Source organism: Triplophysa rosa, linkage group LG6 (assembly GCF_024868665.1).
Source record: "Triplophysa rosa linkage group LG6, Trosa_1v2, whole genome shotgun sequence".
NCBI classification, from domain to species: Eukaryota; Metazoa; Chordata; class Actinopteri; order Cypriniformes; family Nemacheilidae; genus Triplophysa; species Triplophysa rosa.
In genome coordinates, this window is record NC_079895.1 from 9,369,053 (window position 1) to 9,386,467 (window position 17,415).

A 17,415-nucleotide genomic window follows, 5' to 3' on the forward strand; every position below is an offset into this window, starting at 1 on the left:
AGGTTTCAGTTTGGAATGGAAGATACTGTTTTATGTGGAGAATTACTGAAAATCTCAGAAAAAGGCTTTACCCCTGATCCAGATGCCAAAATTCTAGAAGGTTTAGTTGAAGTCATGCTGAAATTGTTTATATTAGTCAGTTTGTTTCAGGCAGTATTAGCATATGTTTGGAATGGCATGCTACTATTTTTGAAAGAAAAACTATGCAATTTGCAATATTATGTTTCCCGTACACATGGAATATTTACATGACTACTATGTTTGCCAGAACTTTCAATTTATCAACCAGATCACACTGCAAGGAATACAGTATCCCACAATGCACTGCCATTTCCATTGACGAATGAACTGGAAGCATCAGCTGCAATTTTTTATCATTGCCGTAATGATTCATTATTTGATTGAACTGACTGGATTTGAATCACAGTTTTGATTTTAATTATTACTAGATGCACGAATGTTCAAAATGTTAGTAACTGAATGACGCATAATGTTTTTATAAAACAGCAGGCAACATACTTAGTACAGTATCCAGTAAGCAATATTTTATTCTTTTCCATTAGCGTTCTGACCTAGTGGTGGCAGTGAGTATAGGCGCGAGAGCTGTTGAGATGTTGTGTGCTTGTGTGAACATATTGTCGTGTGCTTGTGTGTCTGAGAACACTGAGGAGGAAGGGCATTTGTTTATAACTGAATCACAGACCGTCTGAAAAATCCATTAAAAAGAACAAAGGATGCAAAGTATGTGGTATTTTCACGTCAAAGAGATTCATGTGAACTGTATTGTGTGTGTTCTCATTTACGTGTCCACTTTCTGTGTGTTTGTGTGTGTATAAAGAATGTTTATAAGTGTGTGGGCCAAAGCAGGAATATAATGCTTTACTTCATTGTTGTACGCAGTCATCTCCCAGAAGACTGAGAAGTTTACTTACATTCGGTAATGTAGAAAATGTAAAACAGCCTTCATGTTCAACTTCAAGTTGATCCGCTTTAACAAACAACGTCACATTACTCAACAGTTTGAGTGTTTGGCATCTCTGAACTTGAAATAAGTTTGCCGCTGACATTCTCTGGCTTGAAAAAAACTGTTGTGTGATGAGGTTGTGTTACATTTTATTGATGTATTTTAAAAGGCCACATTTCAACCTTTAATTAAAACATTTAAGTCAGGGTGATGAAATGTTTGCTACTTTTTAGTCATGGCAGGTCTGTAGTTTTTAAAAAGAAAACACTGTGTGGTTGTGTAATTGCGTATAAGCAACTTATCAAAAACATGTTAAAATAAGATTTTTTGTTTTGTTTTATGATGAACAAATATAAAACTCGCTAAAACACCGCAGGTCACTCATAGGTAACAGCATGTCTTGAAATTCCCTCAGCAGTCTTTATGGATTCCTTTAAGAGCCAAAATAGGATCAATAAGTTACCCACACAGAAATTACAAAAATATCCTATGTGCTTTAAAATTAAACAAGTATGTAAATTGATAGAAGCGGCGTTATGATTGAAAAGGCAAAATAGTCCTGTCTGGCCCACACAATGGCGCCACATCTGTGAGGAACTCCCAGACGCTACTCCCCTGAACGCACCAAAAAAACACATCAGTGCAGCCGGTTAATGAACAATATCAAGAGGACACAGAGGAAGACATAACAGTATTGCATAAACAAACAAAAGTTAAGTCAAAATATTATTCACACTACCTCACAGTCATCAAATCGACCCAGATAAATGAGGAGAGAGATTTCGCTACAAGTATCCCACAGTCACCGACATAAACTATCAAGTACAGTGACATAGTTTATTCCTGAAACTTCACAAAATGAGCAGAGAATTACATATGAGAGAAAGAGAGAAAGAGAGAGAGAGAGAGAGAAAGAGAGACTCTCAAATGAATACTTTTTGTTTTTGAAAGCAAGCGTTTATGTTAAATGAATAATTTCTGGCTTAAATTATACATTTTTCCTTTGCGGTTCACAACCAAAATTACACAGAGTCCCATCTATTTTCTCCCTGTTTGAATTGTGTCCTGCATAGCTCTCTAGTAGTGGTATATTTAAGGTCCTCTCCCAGCACCGCTGCCTTTCTTTAATTAGCCTGACCGGTAATTAACTGGGAGATATTGTTTATTTCAATTATAAGGGTCTGAGTACTTTTATAGAATCTTACAGACAGACCTGTACTTTAAGGCTTCAGACAATTAACAGTGGTGATGGATTACAGCACGGCTGCATTGTTGTGCTGCCACGTCTGACATGCAGCCGCTGCGGGTCGACCGGCCATTTCAGTCAGTTTTATGAAAATAGGCTGTGTTGCCTGTTGAGTCATTTTATTTTGCGCAATGACTCCTATTGGTAACTGTGAATGTTTATGGGCTCTTACAGTTACCAGCCTTGCTTAAAGGAATGGGATTTAGCTCATTTTAATTCATGATAAATAATTATTATCATCATCCTCATCAAATCTTTTTAATGCATTTGACCCGTGCGCTATACTGCCGTCTTATGAAAGCACGCAATAGGTTTGTGTCAGGAACGGACCCATTTTTACTGACTGCTTGATTAGTCATGGATCCTTGGAATTCTCTGCCACATTGTTTTAGTTAAAACGTGCATTTTTAGGTCTAACAGTCCTCAACCAAATTTAGATTTATGATCAAATCCAGCTTTCCATCTGACTCACCTGGCAGCCAATTAGAAACAGATTCATCATTGTTGAAGGCAGGGGTCCTCGCCACTTTATCTGATCTGATTTAGCTGTTTAACTGTTTCCCAGACAGAAGTACACATTAACAGATTTACACACTAACAGTTTTCAGAATTTCTTGCATAGTAACTTCAGTTTAACCTCTGACTCCTCATTATTTTGGTTAAATCAGCAGTAACCTAAATAAGTCTTGCCTATCCTGTTCTTATAACAGTTCAAGATAACTAAAGATGGGAAAACCCATGGGACTTTTCTGAAAAGGAAAGATAGCTTTCCTGTGGTTCAGTATGGCACTAGCAACGCCAAGGTTATGGGTTTGCAGGGGATTGCATATAGTCGGAAACAAATGTATAAGTGTGAAAGTGACATATTAGTCAGATATGGTGACCCATACCCGAAATGTGACCTCTGCATTTAACCCATCCAGAGAGTAGTGAACACACGCACAGCAAGTGGTGAACACACGTACACCCGGAGCAGTGGGCAGCTATCACTGCAGCGCCCGGGGAGCAAGTAGGGGTAAGGTGCCTTGCTCAAGGGCACCTCAGTCGTTACCCTGGGAATCCAACCGGCAACCTTCTGGTCACAAGTCCGACTCTCTAACCATTAGGCCACGACTGCCCCAATGTATAAAATGGATAAAAGCATCTGCTAAATGCATAAATGTAATGCAAGAGTGCTACAGCCCTGCTTTTCCTGTCAATTTAGTTTTTCTGTATACTGTGGATTCTAACAGAACAGAGATCTGTGGTCTTTATGACTCATAGATTAGGGGATTCCTTCAACAGAGCCAAGCTATGCAGAGCATCAAGTGTGTGGAGTCCAACTATTTATCCGAACTGTGCGCAAAAACATTTTCAGGCTGTGTGCGAGGTTGCGTTTGTGTGTGTGTGTGTGTGTGTGTGTATGGATGGGTACACATAAGCTTTAGCCAAGCCACCAGCCGACCACATGAAAGACCTGCATTGGGAGGAGGAATTTTAATGTGGCAATGGGAACAATGGTTTGTAGTGGGGGAGGGAGGAAAATGACAAGGGACAGTCTTTCCAAGTTAAAAATGATTCATTAATGACATTACCACAGTCTTTGTATGATGCGAGCTCATACTGTAAATAGGAATACATTTAACCACTGTTTATTGGAACAGCGCAAATTATGTTCTTATGTGAATTAGTTTCAGTGGGACATCTGTTCAAAACAGAACACGTGAACGTGAAACTGGGGGTGTTTGAGGTCTAAACTCACTGTCGATTTGACAGAGACTAAAACATATTTCGGCTGATGAACAGATTTGAATACATAAGCACATTTAATATCAATTTGATGCTGCTGTTTGAAACTTGAACAAGCGGGAATCATTGGTTCTGTGCATCCTGGAGGCTGGGCAACGAGTACATTCTGCATTGCATAATGGAGCAGTGAATAAAACGCTGTCCATCAAAAATCAAAGCAAAACCAGTAATATAAGCACAGACTTGAAGGAGGAGGACTAAAGGGTTCTAAAAGGGAAGTAGCACAATCACACAAATTGTCTTCATCTGTCTCACGTGACTCTCTTCAAGTCTCTGTCTACATCTCCACAAATATCTTTGAAACAGTGGAACAAGGACAGCAAGACAGTGTGTACAGGGTGTACAGAGAATAGAAGGTCACAATAGGTCACAACACAAGATGCATTGCTTTATTAACACTGGAAGTGAGCGCATCCGTCCCACTTTTCAGAGTAAAATAAAGGCAACAATTCAAGTGAAAAACTACTGTAACAACTTTTTCATCATTAAGAGATCAATTTGGTGAATTTAAGTATTATTTAGTATTATTTATTAACCCATTGTTGGGTTCACCATATTCATAAAATTTTTAGTGTATTACACCATTTTTTCACCAACATTTTTGTTGAACTGCACAAGTTTGATTTAATTCATAGAGATGTAGCTACTTTTGTAAATGCATAGTTAAATAAGCAACATATATATAGTTATGCACATTATTGGTTATTTTTAGCGTTTTCTCCTAGCTTTTCTAGGAAACCAGGTTGCAGTGGTTTTATCTTATTTTTTAATATTTTGATTTTCATTAACTTACAGTGGAGCTAGCCCATTTTCACTATTGCATGAGACCCCACACACCCTGGTCAGATTTAGTGCTACCGATATTCTCAGCAATTAACCAGCAGAGACAGAAAACAGTGGAACAGATCATGTAGAATGTCTGGTTAGCATGTCCCTAGTCAAAATACAAACACTGAGCTGAGAGCAAACAATGGAGGCCTCGCTAATTTATAAAAGCAGAGTCTGTCCAAAGCTAACTCGTTCAATCAGGCATAAGTGGCAGCAGTGGCATGGCAGCTCTGTGTCTGGAGGTAAGTGATCCATCGACATGTGATGCAGCTGGAGCTCTTCAGATGACACAAACAGCCTAAAGCACCCAAATATGACAAAAGAAGGAGAGAGACTGTGCAGCGTCTGGGTCTCATTTAGTGGACAGTGATGTGATTAGCATTGTTTAGTTTTCACAGCTTCAGCCAGTCTTTTAGAAGACTATGGGAAATACTTTTGTGTGAGAGTTTGTGTTTGTATGTGTTTTGTATCTGCTGCATTTGTTTTTGGTCTCTTTTTGCTTCCTGTTTTTGGATATGCGAAATGTAAAGGATTTACACAGAGTGCATGTGCATAAGTGCGTGTTGAAATGTGTTTACAGACATGTGCAGCATTTGGAAAACTGTTAATAATGCAAAAAGCAGAGGGTCCAGTTTACATGTAATACGCATCTTGACAACGATTGCGACATCTGGAAATAAATAGAGCGAAGGGCATAATAGATTCGACTAATTCATTTTTAATAGCATAGTGTGGTTCATGGAATAAAAATTATGGCACCCTCAGTTGATGCCACTATGGCAAAGGCTTTATCCTGTTCCTGCCGTAAAGTGTAAACTCCGGTTTAGCTTTGTGTGTCATTCAGAATTAAGAATGATTTTTTTAAATTAAAATGTTTTTCATTAAAAGTTTCTCAATATAAATTTCTTTTAAAATTACAGTAGTTAACAAAAAAGATACAGAAATTAAGTATAATTAAGTAAGGTTTGTTTTAGTTTCGGTATGTGCAGTTCTTTTTTAATATTAATTAATTATTAATATGATACTGTGTGCACAATATTATTTTATCAACATAATGAAATTATGCAATATTTAAAATGCCTCCTTTAGAAATATGTACAGTATTTCATTTGTATATTTAATTTAACTACATTTTAAATGGGCCATGGTAGAAATAGTTCATTTAATTTCAAAATGCTCTAATTGTTATATAATAATGTAATCAATTATATCATTATATATATTTTTTTCGATCAATGTATGGCAAATGAAAATTGATGGCTTTGTTCATTGTTTTGGCAGTACTGACAATATATTTCTCACAGTTTACAGAAATACTGCATGTTTAATCAGAAAGAAATATATTCTATATATCCAGAAATAAATCTGATTAATCAAAATGAAATATTTAACTGTTTATGGCCTTTGAAATAAAAAGTACTGAAACTGCTTAAGGCCCTAAAATGACACTTTCATTTTAAAGCTTACACGAAAAGAGGAAGCAACGCACGTCACATTCACCCAGGTCAGTCTGGGACGGCCCTAGTTACCTGCCGTATTTACAAAACATTCAGACAACATCGTTCAGAAATATGGCTTTGTCTCATAGTGACACCCCGATTACAGATTACTCTTCAGCCATAAACGCTCGTCTCATCCTTTGCACAATGAAAGGCATTTATAACAGTCAATTTGGGTTAATCATACAATCATTGACCCATGTTTATGACAGCCCATTAATGGAGGGGGGGTGATGTAATTGTCAGAGGCTGTGATGCGCTAGATGAGCTTCCTACACATATTACCTGGTTGTAAAAGAGCGAGAGGCGCCCTTGGGGCCTACAATTGATGGTGTGGCCCACAGCCTGCATGTGCGTTGGATGCTTCTCAACCTGATAAGTGTTTAATAGATAAATCCTTATCATTGTTTCTTGCTGTCTGCATTTATAACCTGGGATGAACTGCTGCAGAAAATAAGAAGGAAACAAAAAACCATCCATACAATCTCGGAAATCGATGATGCAGACATAAACCACAGTGTAAATAATCGCTGTTTCATAAACAATAAATTGTGACTCATTGCATTTCCCAGTATACCAGGGTTCGAATTGAGGGGGGGCTGGGGCGGTCCCGGACCCCTCATAATGTCTAAAATAATGAACTTGGGGGGTCCCTTGGTTTTTCATGAAAACTATACTACTAAAAAAAATCAAAATTATTTTTTGTCAAATTATCACGTTAAAACAAAACACTTTTGTCTGTTATTTGTACAAATTTCATAATACACCAATTAAAATGGCATTTTTATCTGAAAAATCCATGCATGATCAAGCGCGCCACAAAGTGTTCAGTGAAGACATGTACAAAGATGTCGCACCGAGACACTGGCTGCGTGCGGATCCTCTCATATTGTTAGACTACTAATTTTGATATGCAAGTCTTTATTTATGTACACTGTTATTTCACATTGTCAAAACAGATGCGATGCGGTACTGAGCCACTAAAGGGCTACAGGTGGTGGAAAAATAGGAAAGCGAGCGAAAATATTTTAAATCTTTTGCTCTCCCCAATAACATTGCGTTCCTTTGCAAAACTTTTGCGTTTCCCCAAGAATATGTTTCTTTCCCCGAGAAAACTTTTACATTCCCCAGAGATTGTTTTGCTCTCTCTTCTGCAAACATGAGCTCAGAATTTGACGAGAAGGCTACAATTCTGCTTTCGCACCCAAAAGGAATGACATTTGTTTTTCTTATTCTGCATTGGTTCATATGGATTATTTTCATATACTTGATCTACATGATCAGGAGATGAATCACGTTTAAAACACTCATATGCTTCTGCATACGGCTACTGGCTGGTTTTGCAGCACTGTACAGACAGTCACTACTGACGTTGATGCATCCTCTCCCTCACTCGCTCCAAGGATCTTTTTATTAATATTCCAAAAAAGGGAATAGCACTGCATTGCAATAATATAAAGAACAAGATTCAAAGGACAAGAAAATAAATAAAGGAAAATAAAAAGACAGGAAATCTCAATTAGTAAAAAAAATTATCATAAATTTGGAAAAACTTGTTATTCTTATTGCTATCAATAAGTTTAAGTGATTTTACATGAGCGAAATCTCAGTAAAAAAGACAAAAACTTATAGGCAAAATCTTAAGAAATTTGTTTTGAATAAAAAATGTACAATGCAAAATAAAGAAATCAACTGCAAGATCGATACCATAGTCACTGCAAAAAAATAAAGAAATAAATATTTCAATCTCTCCATCATGTGGATCTCTTTTAATAGATTATCAACATTTTAAGGACGTTTATGCGTGTAATGTGCAAATAACTATGATCCAAACTATCATGTGATTGATGCTTGTACTGGCAGCTTCGTCGTTTTTTTTTCTTTTTAGGGCTGGTTAGGGGACCCCCCAACAGCCTTGACACAATTCGAACACTGCAGTACACCCCTGTCACTTCAGTGCTGATAATCTTGTTTTTGACGCACTTAAGAAATCACATGCTCTGTCAATGCATTGTGCTTCTGTCATATGTTAACATCCCTGGCTAGATTTTTCTCCCTTTTTTAAACATAATCACATGATCTCCAATGCTAATTTTTTACTGTAAGCGGGTGCTGATGTCATGATGTAATGTGCTATTTTCAGGCTTCGGTTCGGGTTTGGTGGAGCTGCCTACTGAACAGAGTGGTGCCCGTCCTAATTTATCCCCATATTGAGATTTCATTACAGCCATCATTGACAAGAGGCCATCTCTGATGATGTCATGGAAATATGCTACGCAAATTTGTGGCACAATGAGATCAAGTGGGGTTAATCGACTCGCTCTGCTTTCTTTCCGCAGGCATCATTAAGGTGGGCCGTTGGAACCCCCTGCCCATCCATTACCTGACAGATGCTCCAGAGGCAACGGTCGCCGATATGTTGCTGGACGTTTACCACATGGTCACGCTCCGGATTCGGGTACAGAGGTAAGACAGCACTGAGTCAATAGGTTTCCAAACAATGTCATTCCAAACCTGTATGATTTTCTGTTTTCTGCAGAACAGAAACGAAGATATTTTGAAGTAACCAAATGACATCGGCCCCATTCATTTCCGTTGCATGAAAAACCACTGAGACATTTCTAAAAATATCTTCTTTCATGTTCCACAGAAGAAAGAGTCATATACACATTGAACCCCTGACCTTGCCGTTTTTAGCACCATGCTCTACCAGTTAAACAAGGAATCCTTTTGCCTTCAATAATACAACATTACAGTTTCAGTTTCCATTATAAAGTTTTTCATTTCACTTGAAGGACTTTAAGAAGCATTGTTGATATGTCAAATAAGCAGGAGACAGACCAGAATAAACTTTTATCTGCTCAATGAGTCCTTGCATGCCCACTGATTGCAGTTTACTCCTGAATTCTGAAGAGATAAACAGAGCCACCAGATGTGAGGATGATAGTCATTCTGTATCATCCAGGTTTTGTTTCCTTGTGTCTCCATGGTAATGATATTTTTGACTTGGCACCAAGCCTTCTGCTTTATTGATTAGAAATTGAAGATGATTAATGTGGAGTGATGAGAAATTTTGCTTTTGTGGATACAGCTTTGCCAAGCTGGAGGACCTTCCATCAGAACAGTGGAACCACGCCACGGTGCGCAACGCTCTCAAAGAACTGCTGAAAGAGATGAACCAGAGTACCTTGGCGAAGGAATGTCCACTCTCCCAGGTACAGTCACTAACTGCTCATACAGATTTTCTGCTATTCGACACACACATTTAGCATGGGTACAATTTTGTGCCAAAACTAACAACATAACACACAAAATGAAAACGTAGTGTTGGACTTTGCATGCAGATGTTGTAATCGATGCAATCAGTGCATGCTTAATGGAGCTTGAATCGTCTTCTTCGATTTAGAATTCCCTCAAAAATTCCCTCATTCATGGGCCATTTCTAAAGCCCAGAAATTACTTCACCATAAGTGAAAGAGAGAGAGACGTAGTGTTAGAGTGAGTTATGTGGGTGTGCATCCACGATTCTCGCTCATTTCCAAGCAAGCAAGCAATCTAGGAGATTTATGTATCTGTGCACGCTGTGTTTAAGTGGAACTCTGCGTGGGTGTTGATTCTCATATCAATTGTTTGCATATGTGTGGGTTTTTCGTCTTTACTTGTGTCACTGCGGCTCGGAGCTCATCATGGGGTTCACTATCCGCCTTGCCTGGGTGGCTTCCCACAGCAATGTATTTTATAGGCCATTTATCATCGTAATTATAAGAACTTGACCATGTGTGTTTATTTCTGTTTTTCAGCCTCTATCATTGTTCCCATTTCTGCCTTTTTACTGACCTCTTTTATTTCTCCGGCTTTTTCTAGAGTATGATTTCCTCCATAGTAAATAGTTCCTACTATGCTAATGTCTCAACTACCAAGTGCCAAGAGTTCGGTCGTTGGTACAAGAAGTACAAAAAGATTAAAGGTGAGGCTATGACCAACCAAAATTCTGCTCAGATCCAGTTTTACATGTATTACATAAGGACACCCCAATGTTCCATTGTTGTTCCTTTGTTTGTGGCGTCATCCAAAATCAAGGGAGAAAGGCAAGACAGCTAACCTGACACCAGCACATGATTTGGCCAGGAAAGCATCTTTTCCCTGAGATGACCCTTTGCTGGTGTGTGATGAGGTGTCTGGGGTGATGACGGAAAGACGTTCTAAGCTCCGTGTGGAGTGTTATACATTATCTCCTAATGACTTCTCTCACACAGAATGGGGAATCCCAAGTTTCCTCGCTGCCTAATAGAAAACACTCTTCTTTCCCCTAAAATATAGCAGGGGTCTCCCAGCGGCAGGCCTCTACAGAGGGTTGTCCCACAGCTCAGCATTCAAATGCGACAAAATCTGTCTTTCCTTGCCCCTTCAAATAGCAAAATAATTACAAATAATGACAGATCAAAGTGGGGCCAAACCCCAAGTGCAGCGAGTGAGCGCCAGCGGAGAATAAAGAGATCCTCGGCACGCTGACAGAATATGTGGTGTTAAGTTACACCAAACCTCCTCTATTAGTTCTGCTCCTTGCCTCCCAGAGCTAAACACTCAGCCCACATTGCCAGATGTGTGTGCCACTGCAAAGAAACCCTATTGGATGACTCACATGTCAGTCATTGGGTTCAGCCGAAGTTGTTAAACCTTTCGATTACTGAAAGAATGCTGTTGTTTTAACATGGGGTTAGAGAGGGAATGCATTTGTCACTTACCACGAGTTCCTTTTGCCTTTCAGGGGATTATTTGTGGCAAGGCCGGGAAAGTTCTGAAATCAAGGGTGAGTATCATCGCTTTGAAGTTTCTTTGGCTAATAGGGCTGCATCTAATTTGTCTATTTTACTCCCTAAGGGTAAGGAATGTATCATGTCTGACTAAATCTTCTGTGCCTTCACAGTTGAAAGGGACAATCTTGCAGATTTCTGTGTACTGGCGCAGCGTCCACCCCCTCACCTGGCAGGGCTGACACAGCTTGGTCCATTGAACAGTGCTGGATCTCTAGTCAAAGGTGGCTCCGGAGAACCTCAAAATTCAGCCCAGTCTCAGCCTCAAACACAAGGGCAGCCACAAGCTCCATCATCTCATGGGCAGCTCCATCATAGTCCACCTCTACGAGCGCAGGTGCCTCCTCCACTGCCGCCTACAGCCCTGCAGCCTCTTTTGGCAGGGGGACTTCTTTCACCCCAACTCAGTCCCGTGGTGAGACAACAGTTAGCCATGGCTCATCTTATCAACCAGCAGCTGGCCGTCAGCCGCCTCCTCCATCAGCACCCGCAGGCTCTTAACCAGCAGTTTCTCAATCACCCACCTATTCCGAGACCTAGCAAAGCCGGTGGGCCTGGAGACCCTGGTTCCAACCCCTCAGCCGCAGAAGTCTCCTCTGATATCTACCAGCTGGTGCGAGATGAGCTGAAAAGAGCCAGCGTCTCACAGGCAGTGTTTGCCCGAGTTGCCTTCAACCGCACACAGGTACAGCGATTCGGTCTGATACGGTCTGCATGGTGATGAAATGTTGTTTGATTGAAAAATAAATTCTGAACTATTCTGAAAAGAAGCAATTGTAAAAGCGATAATTTTGAATGACTTTAATGAGGTTTTTACATAGTTCACTTGATCAAGTTTACTTGAACCAAATACACTGGAGATAATGAAGGTGTTATATAGTAGAAGAGATATATCAGGTCAGTGAGCCATGCCACAGCATTCGAACCCGAGATTGGATCCACCCTCTCAGCAGCTAACACACCTGGTAAACTGAGTCACCCCAAGCGTAAATTATGCTCAATTATAGCCAACAAAGTGCTCTATTAGCTTACGAGTGGGTGGAGGCTTACATGATGCAGGTGAAGAACTTTTGTGTAACTACATGGACAAGTTGCAAAAAGTGATGCCTCGTGCTTATGTGTGTTTTCGTGTGAACACCAGGGCCTGTTGTCGGAGATCTTACGAAAAGAGGAGGACCCACGTTCAGCCTCTCAGTCCTTGCTGGTGAACCTCAAAGCAATGCAGAACTTTCTCAACCTACCTGAGAGCGAGAGGGACCGCGTTTACCAGGAAGAGCGAGAGCGCAGCATGAACCCTCCTGTGAGTCTGCCCCCAAGCACAAACCCCAGCCCTGGGGGCGTTCGCCTCTCTCAGGTACCCCGCTTTTTCTAACAGGTTTAGCCCCGCTGCGATTTCTGTTTCCCCTGTAGAGCCACTGTTTTTGTTTGACTGGGCATACCTGAAAAATTGTGTTGTGTCTGATTTGGAATTGTTTATCTGAATGCCTGTGAGATTGCTTTTATTTCTGTCTAGATTAATGTGATCTGTTTACTTGTTTGGTTTGGCATGCAAGTTGTTGTCTTTGTAATCTGGCTGTTATAAAGATGCGTTTTAAAAAAATGCAAGCTCTGGCTTCAGTATAAAACAAAGATCAAAAGATGACCTCTGAGGGTCTAAGTGGCCGTTTTTTGCTAACCTCGCACTATACCACCCAATACAGAAAGTGTGGGAGCGCAGCATTGATGAACAGTTAACCCCAGACGCATGGGCATCTATTTGGAAGAATAAGACCAAAATCACAAACTCTGTGAGTATTACACAATTCACTCACTGCCTTTCCTGATATAATGTACCATACACTTTAAAAAAATGTCCTTCAATTATAGATGTAAAAATCTCTTTATACCTTTATGACCTATTTTGGGGATTTTTTTATGTTTGATTACATAAAATTTATAATAAATTTCGATATTTCATAAAATGCCACAAAATCTGTGGCCCCCCTGGATCCATCTTGGGGCCCCCAGTTTGAGAACCACTGACCTACAGTACAATATCAGTTTTGTTGGTGTGACCCAATCCATTAAAGTTGATTTAGCAATGTTTAATATTTAAAATAAAACCAGTTTATTTAGTATATTTTAGTGTACCTCATTCTGAGACTTCTAAGATTTGTTCTACATGTACAGGTAGCGAGCAAACATAAAAACATTTTCCATTTGCAAATAAATGCAAACTATACTAAATTGTCATTTTTTATACTTTCACTTAAGGTTTACAATCACTTGCCCTTAATCCTCTAAAGTACGACAGAAGCAGGAAAGCACGACACTGTTCCTGTCAAGGCACGTTTATATTAAATGACCTGGAACCTTGTGCGTGGACTTTCCACAATGCTTGTATGAATTATATGAATGGGCTTGTTTTCAAACTTAAGACGAATGTCAATTAAACCATACAGACAATAAAATCCTTCTGATATGAGAACAAAGTAGTGATTATTTTGGAATGTTCTTGTGTATTATCATTACTATTATGTCTGTATATGTTTATCTTACAATCGTTTTTTACTGGGGAATGTGAGATTACTTGCCTGTGCCTGCACAGTGACTTCAAACATTGAATGAGAAAACACATCACAAAATCAATATGCTGTACTTCAAACACGTACTCCAAAGCAATTACTAAAGAATACGTAATGATTCAGTACAATCCAGATACAAATAGGGTCTAAAATATCATGCATGTTGTAATAAAGCTCAATAAAGCGGAAGGAGGCGGGAACCGGCGAACATTCAAACATTTTAATCAAAAATAAATAAACAATAAACAGCAGCAAAACAGGCCGGCAGCCCCTCACGGACGACTGCCGGCCACACGAACATAAACAAAACTTAACGTATGTCCGGGCCCGGTCCTCTCTCGCCGTATTCTCCTGCCGTTCGTCCTTTTATGCTTCCGATCTCCTCAGTGAGAGATACGAGGCCGGTGTGACGCCCAGCTGACACTCATTATCAATCGCGTCCCAGCCTCCCACGGCTCTCGTCACGCCTCCCTCGTCACACATGTATACCAAGTTATCTTTTAATATAATCTCTCTATCAAAAATGAAAATTTTTCTAACCAATTTGTCTTTTTGTTTCCTTAACTTGGTGGATTATCCCAGTCCAAGGCTTCTGGTCCTAACCCTGACCTTCCCCTAAAAATGGAGCCGATGGTTAACATCACGTCAGCAATCTATGATGAAATCCAGCAAGAGATGAAAAGGGCAAAAGTGTCTCAGGCACTATTTGCCAAGGTGGCGGCCAACAAGAGCCAAGTAAGAATGTATTCAACAACTACTGATTCAGATTAAGTTTATAGTAATTGTTTAAACCTGGCACATTTCTCGTCTTCAATATAATTTTTCAGCACACCTGGCACTGAACTTGCAAATTATAAATAAGTTCTTAGTAGCATCATACTTTTTCCAGAATGGGCTTCCCCAGATTTTCAGACTGACTGAAGAACATCTAAGCACACTACATAAAACAAATGTATTTCAAATAAAATATGTGTCTTGAAGTCTTAAATATTGTTTTCTTTTTTAGGACATGCCAAGCTTAAATGTTCTTTCGTCAGTCAGTGTAGGGGAAATAATGGTGTCCGTCTATGCAGGCGTTTATATCTGATCCTGGCGAGTCTCTACTGTTGATAAACAACAACATCATAATCAGATATGATAAATCTGATAAATGACTTTCATTTATTCATCTCTGACTTACCATTCCAGTTCCTGCCAAAAGATCTCTCTCTCTTTTTGTCTCTGTCAGTCTCTCCCTCTCTTCCCATGAGTCACTGCTTATGCTCCGATACAAACGTGCATCAGTACATCAACTACATTTTTTCAATATGTTTTCTGTGCCACTGAGATATATCTGATTCCACTCCACACACCTTTGACATTGACACTTGTTCACAGAGTAGCTATATAAAGAATGCTCATAGAAGAGCAGAGAAGAGCCATTTTCAATGCTTCTGAAAGAGTTGCTAGCTGAAAGGTTATAAAGAACATAACGTTCTGCTTTTGTTTTTTGGAACGTCTTCATAAGCTTTGGTTTAGGCCAGAATCCAAAATTAACACTTGCAAAATTTGACTTTGGTGAATAAATAAAAAAATATAATGGGGAAAGCAACACAAAGCAATGTAATTTTGCTGCAAAACCCGATGATCCAGATGTGTGTGCACTTCAATGGATTCAGGAAAATCTGACCCTCCTTACAAAAAATGTAAAAATGGTCAGCTTGTCAACTTGTGGACCACAACGATTATTTTAATACTTTTAAATACTTTTGTTAGATGTTTTTCATATTCATTACTGTTAAGAATTTCTCAATTCACCAACTATTGACATATTTTGGACTTTGGTTAGAATACATTGGTCCATTTCTTTAACACAAGCTGGAAAGCATGGCATTCAAAGTGCTAATCAAAAAATCTATTGGACCATTTGTTTGTCTCCGTCTCATTTTAGACCAAAGAGAGATAATTGATTTAGTCAAATATGGTCCCGCTCCCAGCTGCGCCTAATTCTTACCATGTAATGGCCTGAGAGAGCATCAGTCTCTGCTGCTGGTTCCTTGTCAGAGGAACTCTACATTATTAGGGCATGGCTTAGCAGGTGTGACCACCTCATCTGGAGGCATGTGTTAGAGTTTTGAAATGTTTGCGTGTACGAGATGCGTCAGCAAAGCGGTGCCCTGGTGGTGTGTGTGTATATTAGTACATATAGCATAAATGTGTGTGTGACAGATGCGGTTAGGTCTCACAGGTCTGGGGTCGGGTGGGGGGTCACGGCTGAACGCACCCATCTGCTGCAGCTGGCCAGGAGGAGCTGAGGGAAAAGGAGAGAGTGAGAGAGATGCTCAGGTCATTAACAATGTGTGCTGGAAGAGGTTGGCTGCCCACAACAGCTGGTGTCAAAGACTGGCCCAGTCTAGCAGAGATAATCAAATCTTTCTAATCTCCCACCATTTCACTCTGTCTTTCACACACTCTCTTGCCTCTCTGTTCTTTCAATGCATTTCTGATGGTTTGTGGTGGCAGTTGTTTATAGTGCTTCATTAATATTTAAATACTTAAAGGGACAATTCACCCAAAAATGAAAATTCTGTCACCATGTACTAACTGTTACGTGTTGGCTAGATATTGAAGCGCACGACAAGGAAAAGTATTCCACAAAGGTATTTAATGATAATCCACAGGCAAGGGAACACAGTTTAGTTTTAATTTATTTATATAGCACAATTAAACACAACGTGAAGTTGACCAATGTGCTGTACAATATAGAGGTAATACAAAAGCAATAGACCATAAAATAGAAAACAATAAAACAAACACGTACACACACGAACGCCACCTCCAATAAATGTAGTTTTACATGTTTCTTAAAAAAAGGAACAGGAACCACACGCAAACATAAACGAAGGCAGACAAATAACTAAGGAACAGACAGTCTTAAATACACAAGGGGAACAGAATCAGGTAAAACAGAATCAGGTGAGGGACTAATTAACTAATAATGAACACAGAAGACAAAACCAAACTGAAGATAACTGTGACATTACGCCCCCCTTCGGAACAGCGTGTCCTCGCGCCAACAAGGTCCAACTGAGGAGGGAGGGTGGGGGTTCAGGAGGTGGACGAGGGGCAGGCAATGGGGAGAGGTAGCAGTCCGTGGGGCCAGGGTGGCGAGGACGGTGGGAGGAGCCAGGGGGCCTGGAGCAGGAGAAGCCAAATGATGGTCCAGAGACCAGCCAAGATGACCCTAGTGGAGTTGCCGGAGGGAGGTGCTATGGTGGAGATGGGATGGCTGGCGACACCAGGGGGCTGAGTGACAGAGATGATGCTGATGGAAGTGGATCCCAGGGTGGAGCCACGCAGACGGAGAGTCCAGGTGACACAGAGGGTCCAGAGGGCCAAGGCGAAGCAGACGGCTCAGGCGAATGAGGCAGAGGCGGGGATCCGGAAGACCGCGCCGGAGCCAGAACGACCAAGGATGGAAGTAGAGCTGGGAGGAAGGAGGTGCCTGACATAGCCACAGGGACGGAGTGACGAGGTGTAGGATTGTAGTCCCAAGGCGGTGGATGGTCAACAACTGACCAAGGTGGAGCCGGAGGGATGAGGGAGCCAGGTGGGATGACGGGCCAAGGTGGAGATGAGAGAGGCAGGAGCCAAGGTGTAGCCGCTGGGTCAGAGGGCCGAGGTGGAGTCCGGGTCTCGGAGGCTGGAGGCGGAGACATACTCAACCCCAGAG

General features: G+C 40.5%; 1 protein-coding gene across 2 annotated transcripts in view; it reads left to right on the forward strand.

The window, feature by feature from the left end:
• satb2 (SATB homeobox 2) overlaps positions 1 to 17,415 on the forward strand; it is a 41,410-nt gene that overhangs the window by 13,218 nt on the left and 10,777 nt on the right. The window contains exons 4-11 of one of the 2 annotated variants that reach the window (XM_057336822.1): positions 8,665 to 8,791; positions 9,417 to 9,540; positions 10,190 to 10,292; positions 11,094 to 11,135; positions 11,253 to 11,824; positions 12,281 to 12,493; positions 12,840 to 12,926; positions 14,286 to 14,438. In XM_057336822.1, coding sequence (XP_057192805.1) covers positions 8,665 to 8,791; positions 9,417 to 9,540; positions 10,190 to 10,292; positions 11,094 to 11,135; positions 11,253 to 11,824; positions 12,281 to 12,493; positions 12,840 to 12,926; positions 14,286 to 14,438 — 1,421 coding nt within the window. The remainder of the gene's footprint in view (positions 1 to 8,664; positions 8,792 to 9,416; positions 9,541 to 10,189; positions 10,293 to 11,093; positions 11,136 to 11,252; positions 11,825 to 12,280; positions 12,494 to 12,839; positions 12,927 to 14,285; positions 14,439 to 17,415) is intronic. The other variant, XM_057336821.1, reaches the window with a different exon arrangement.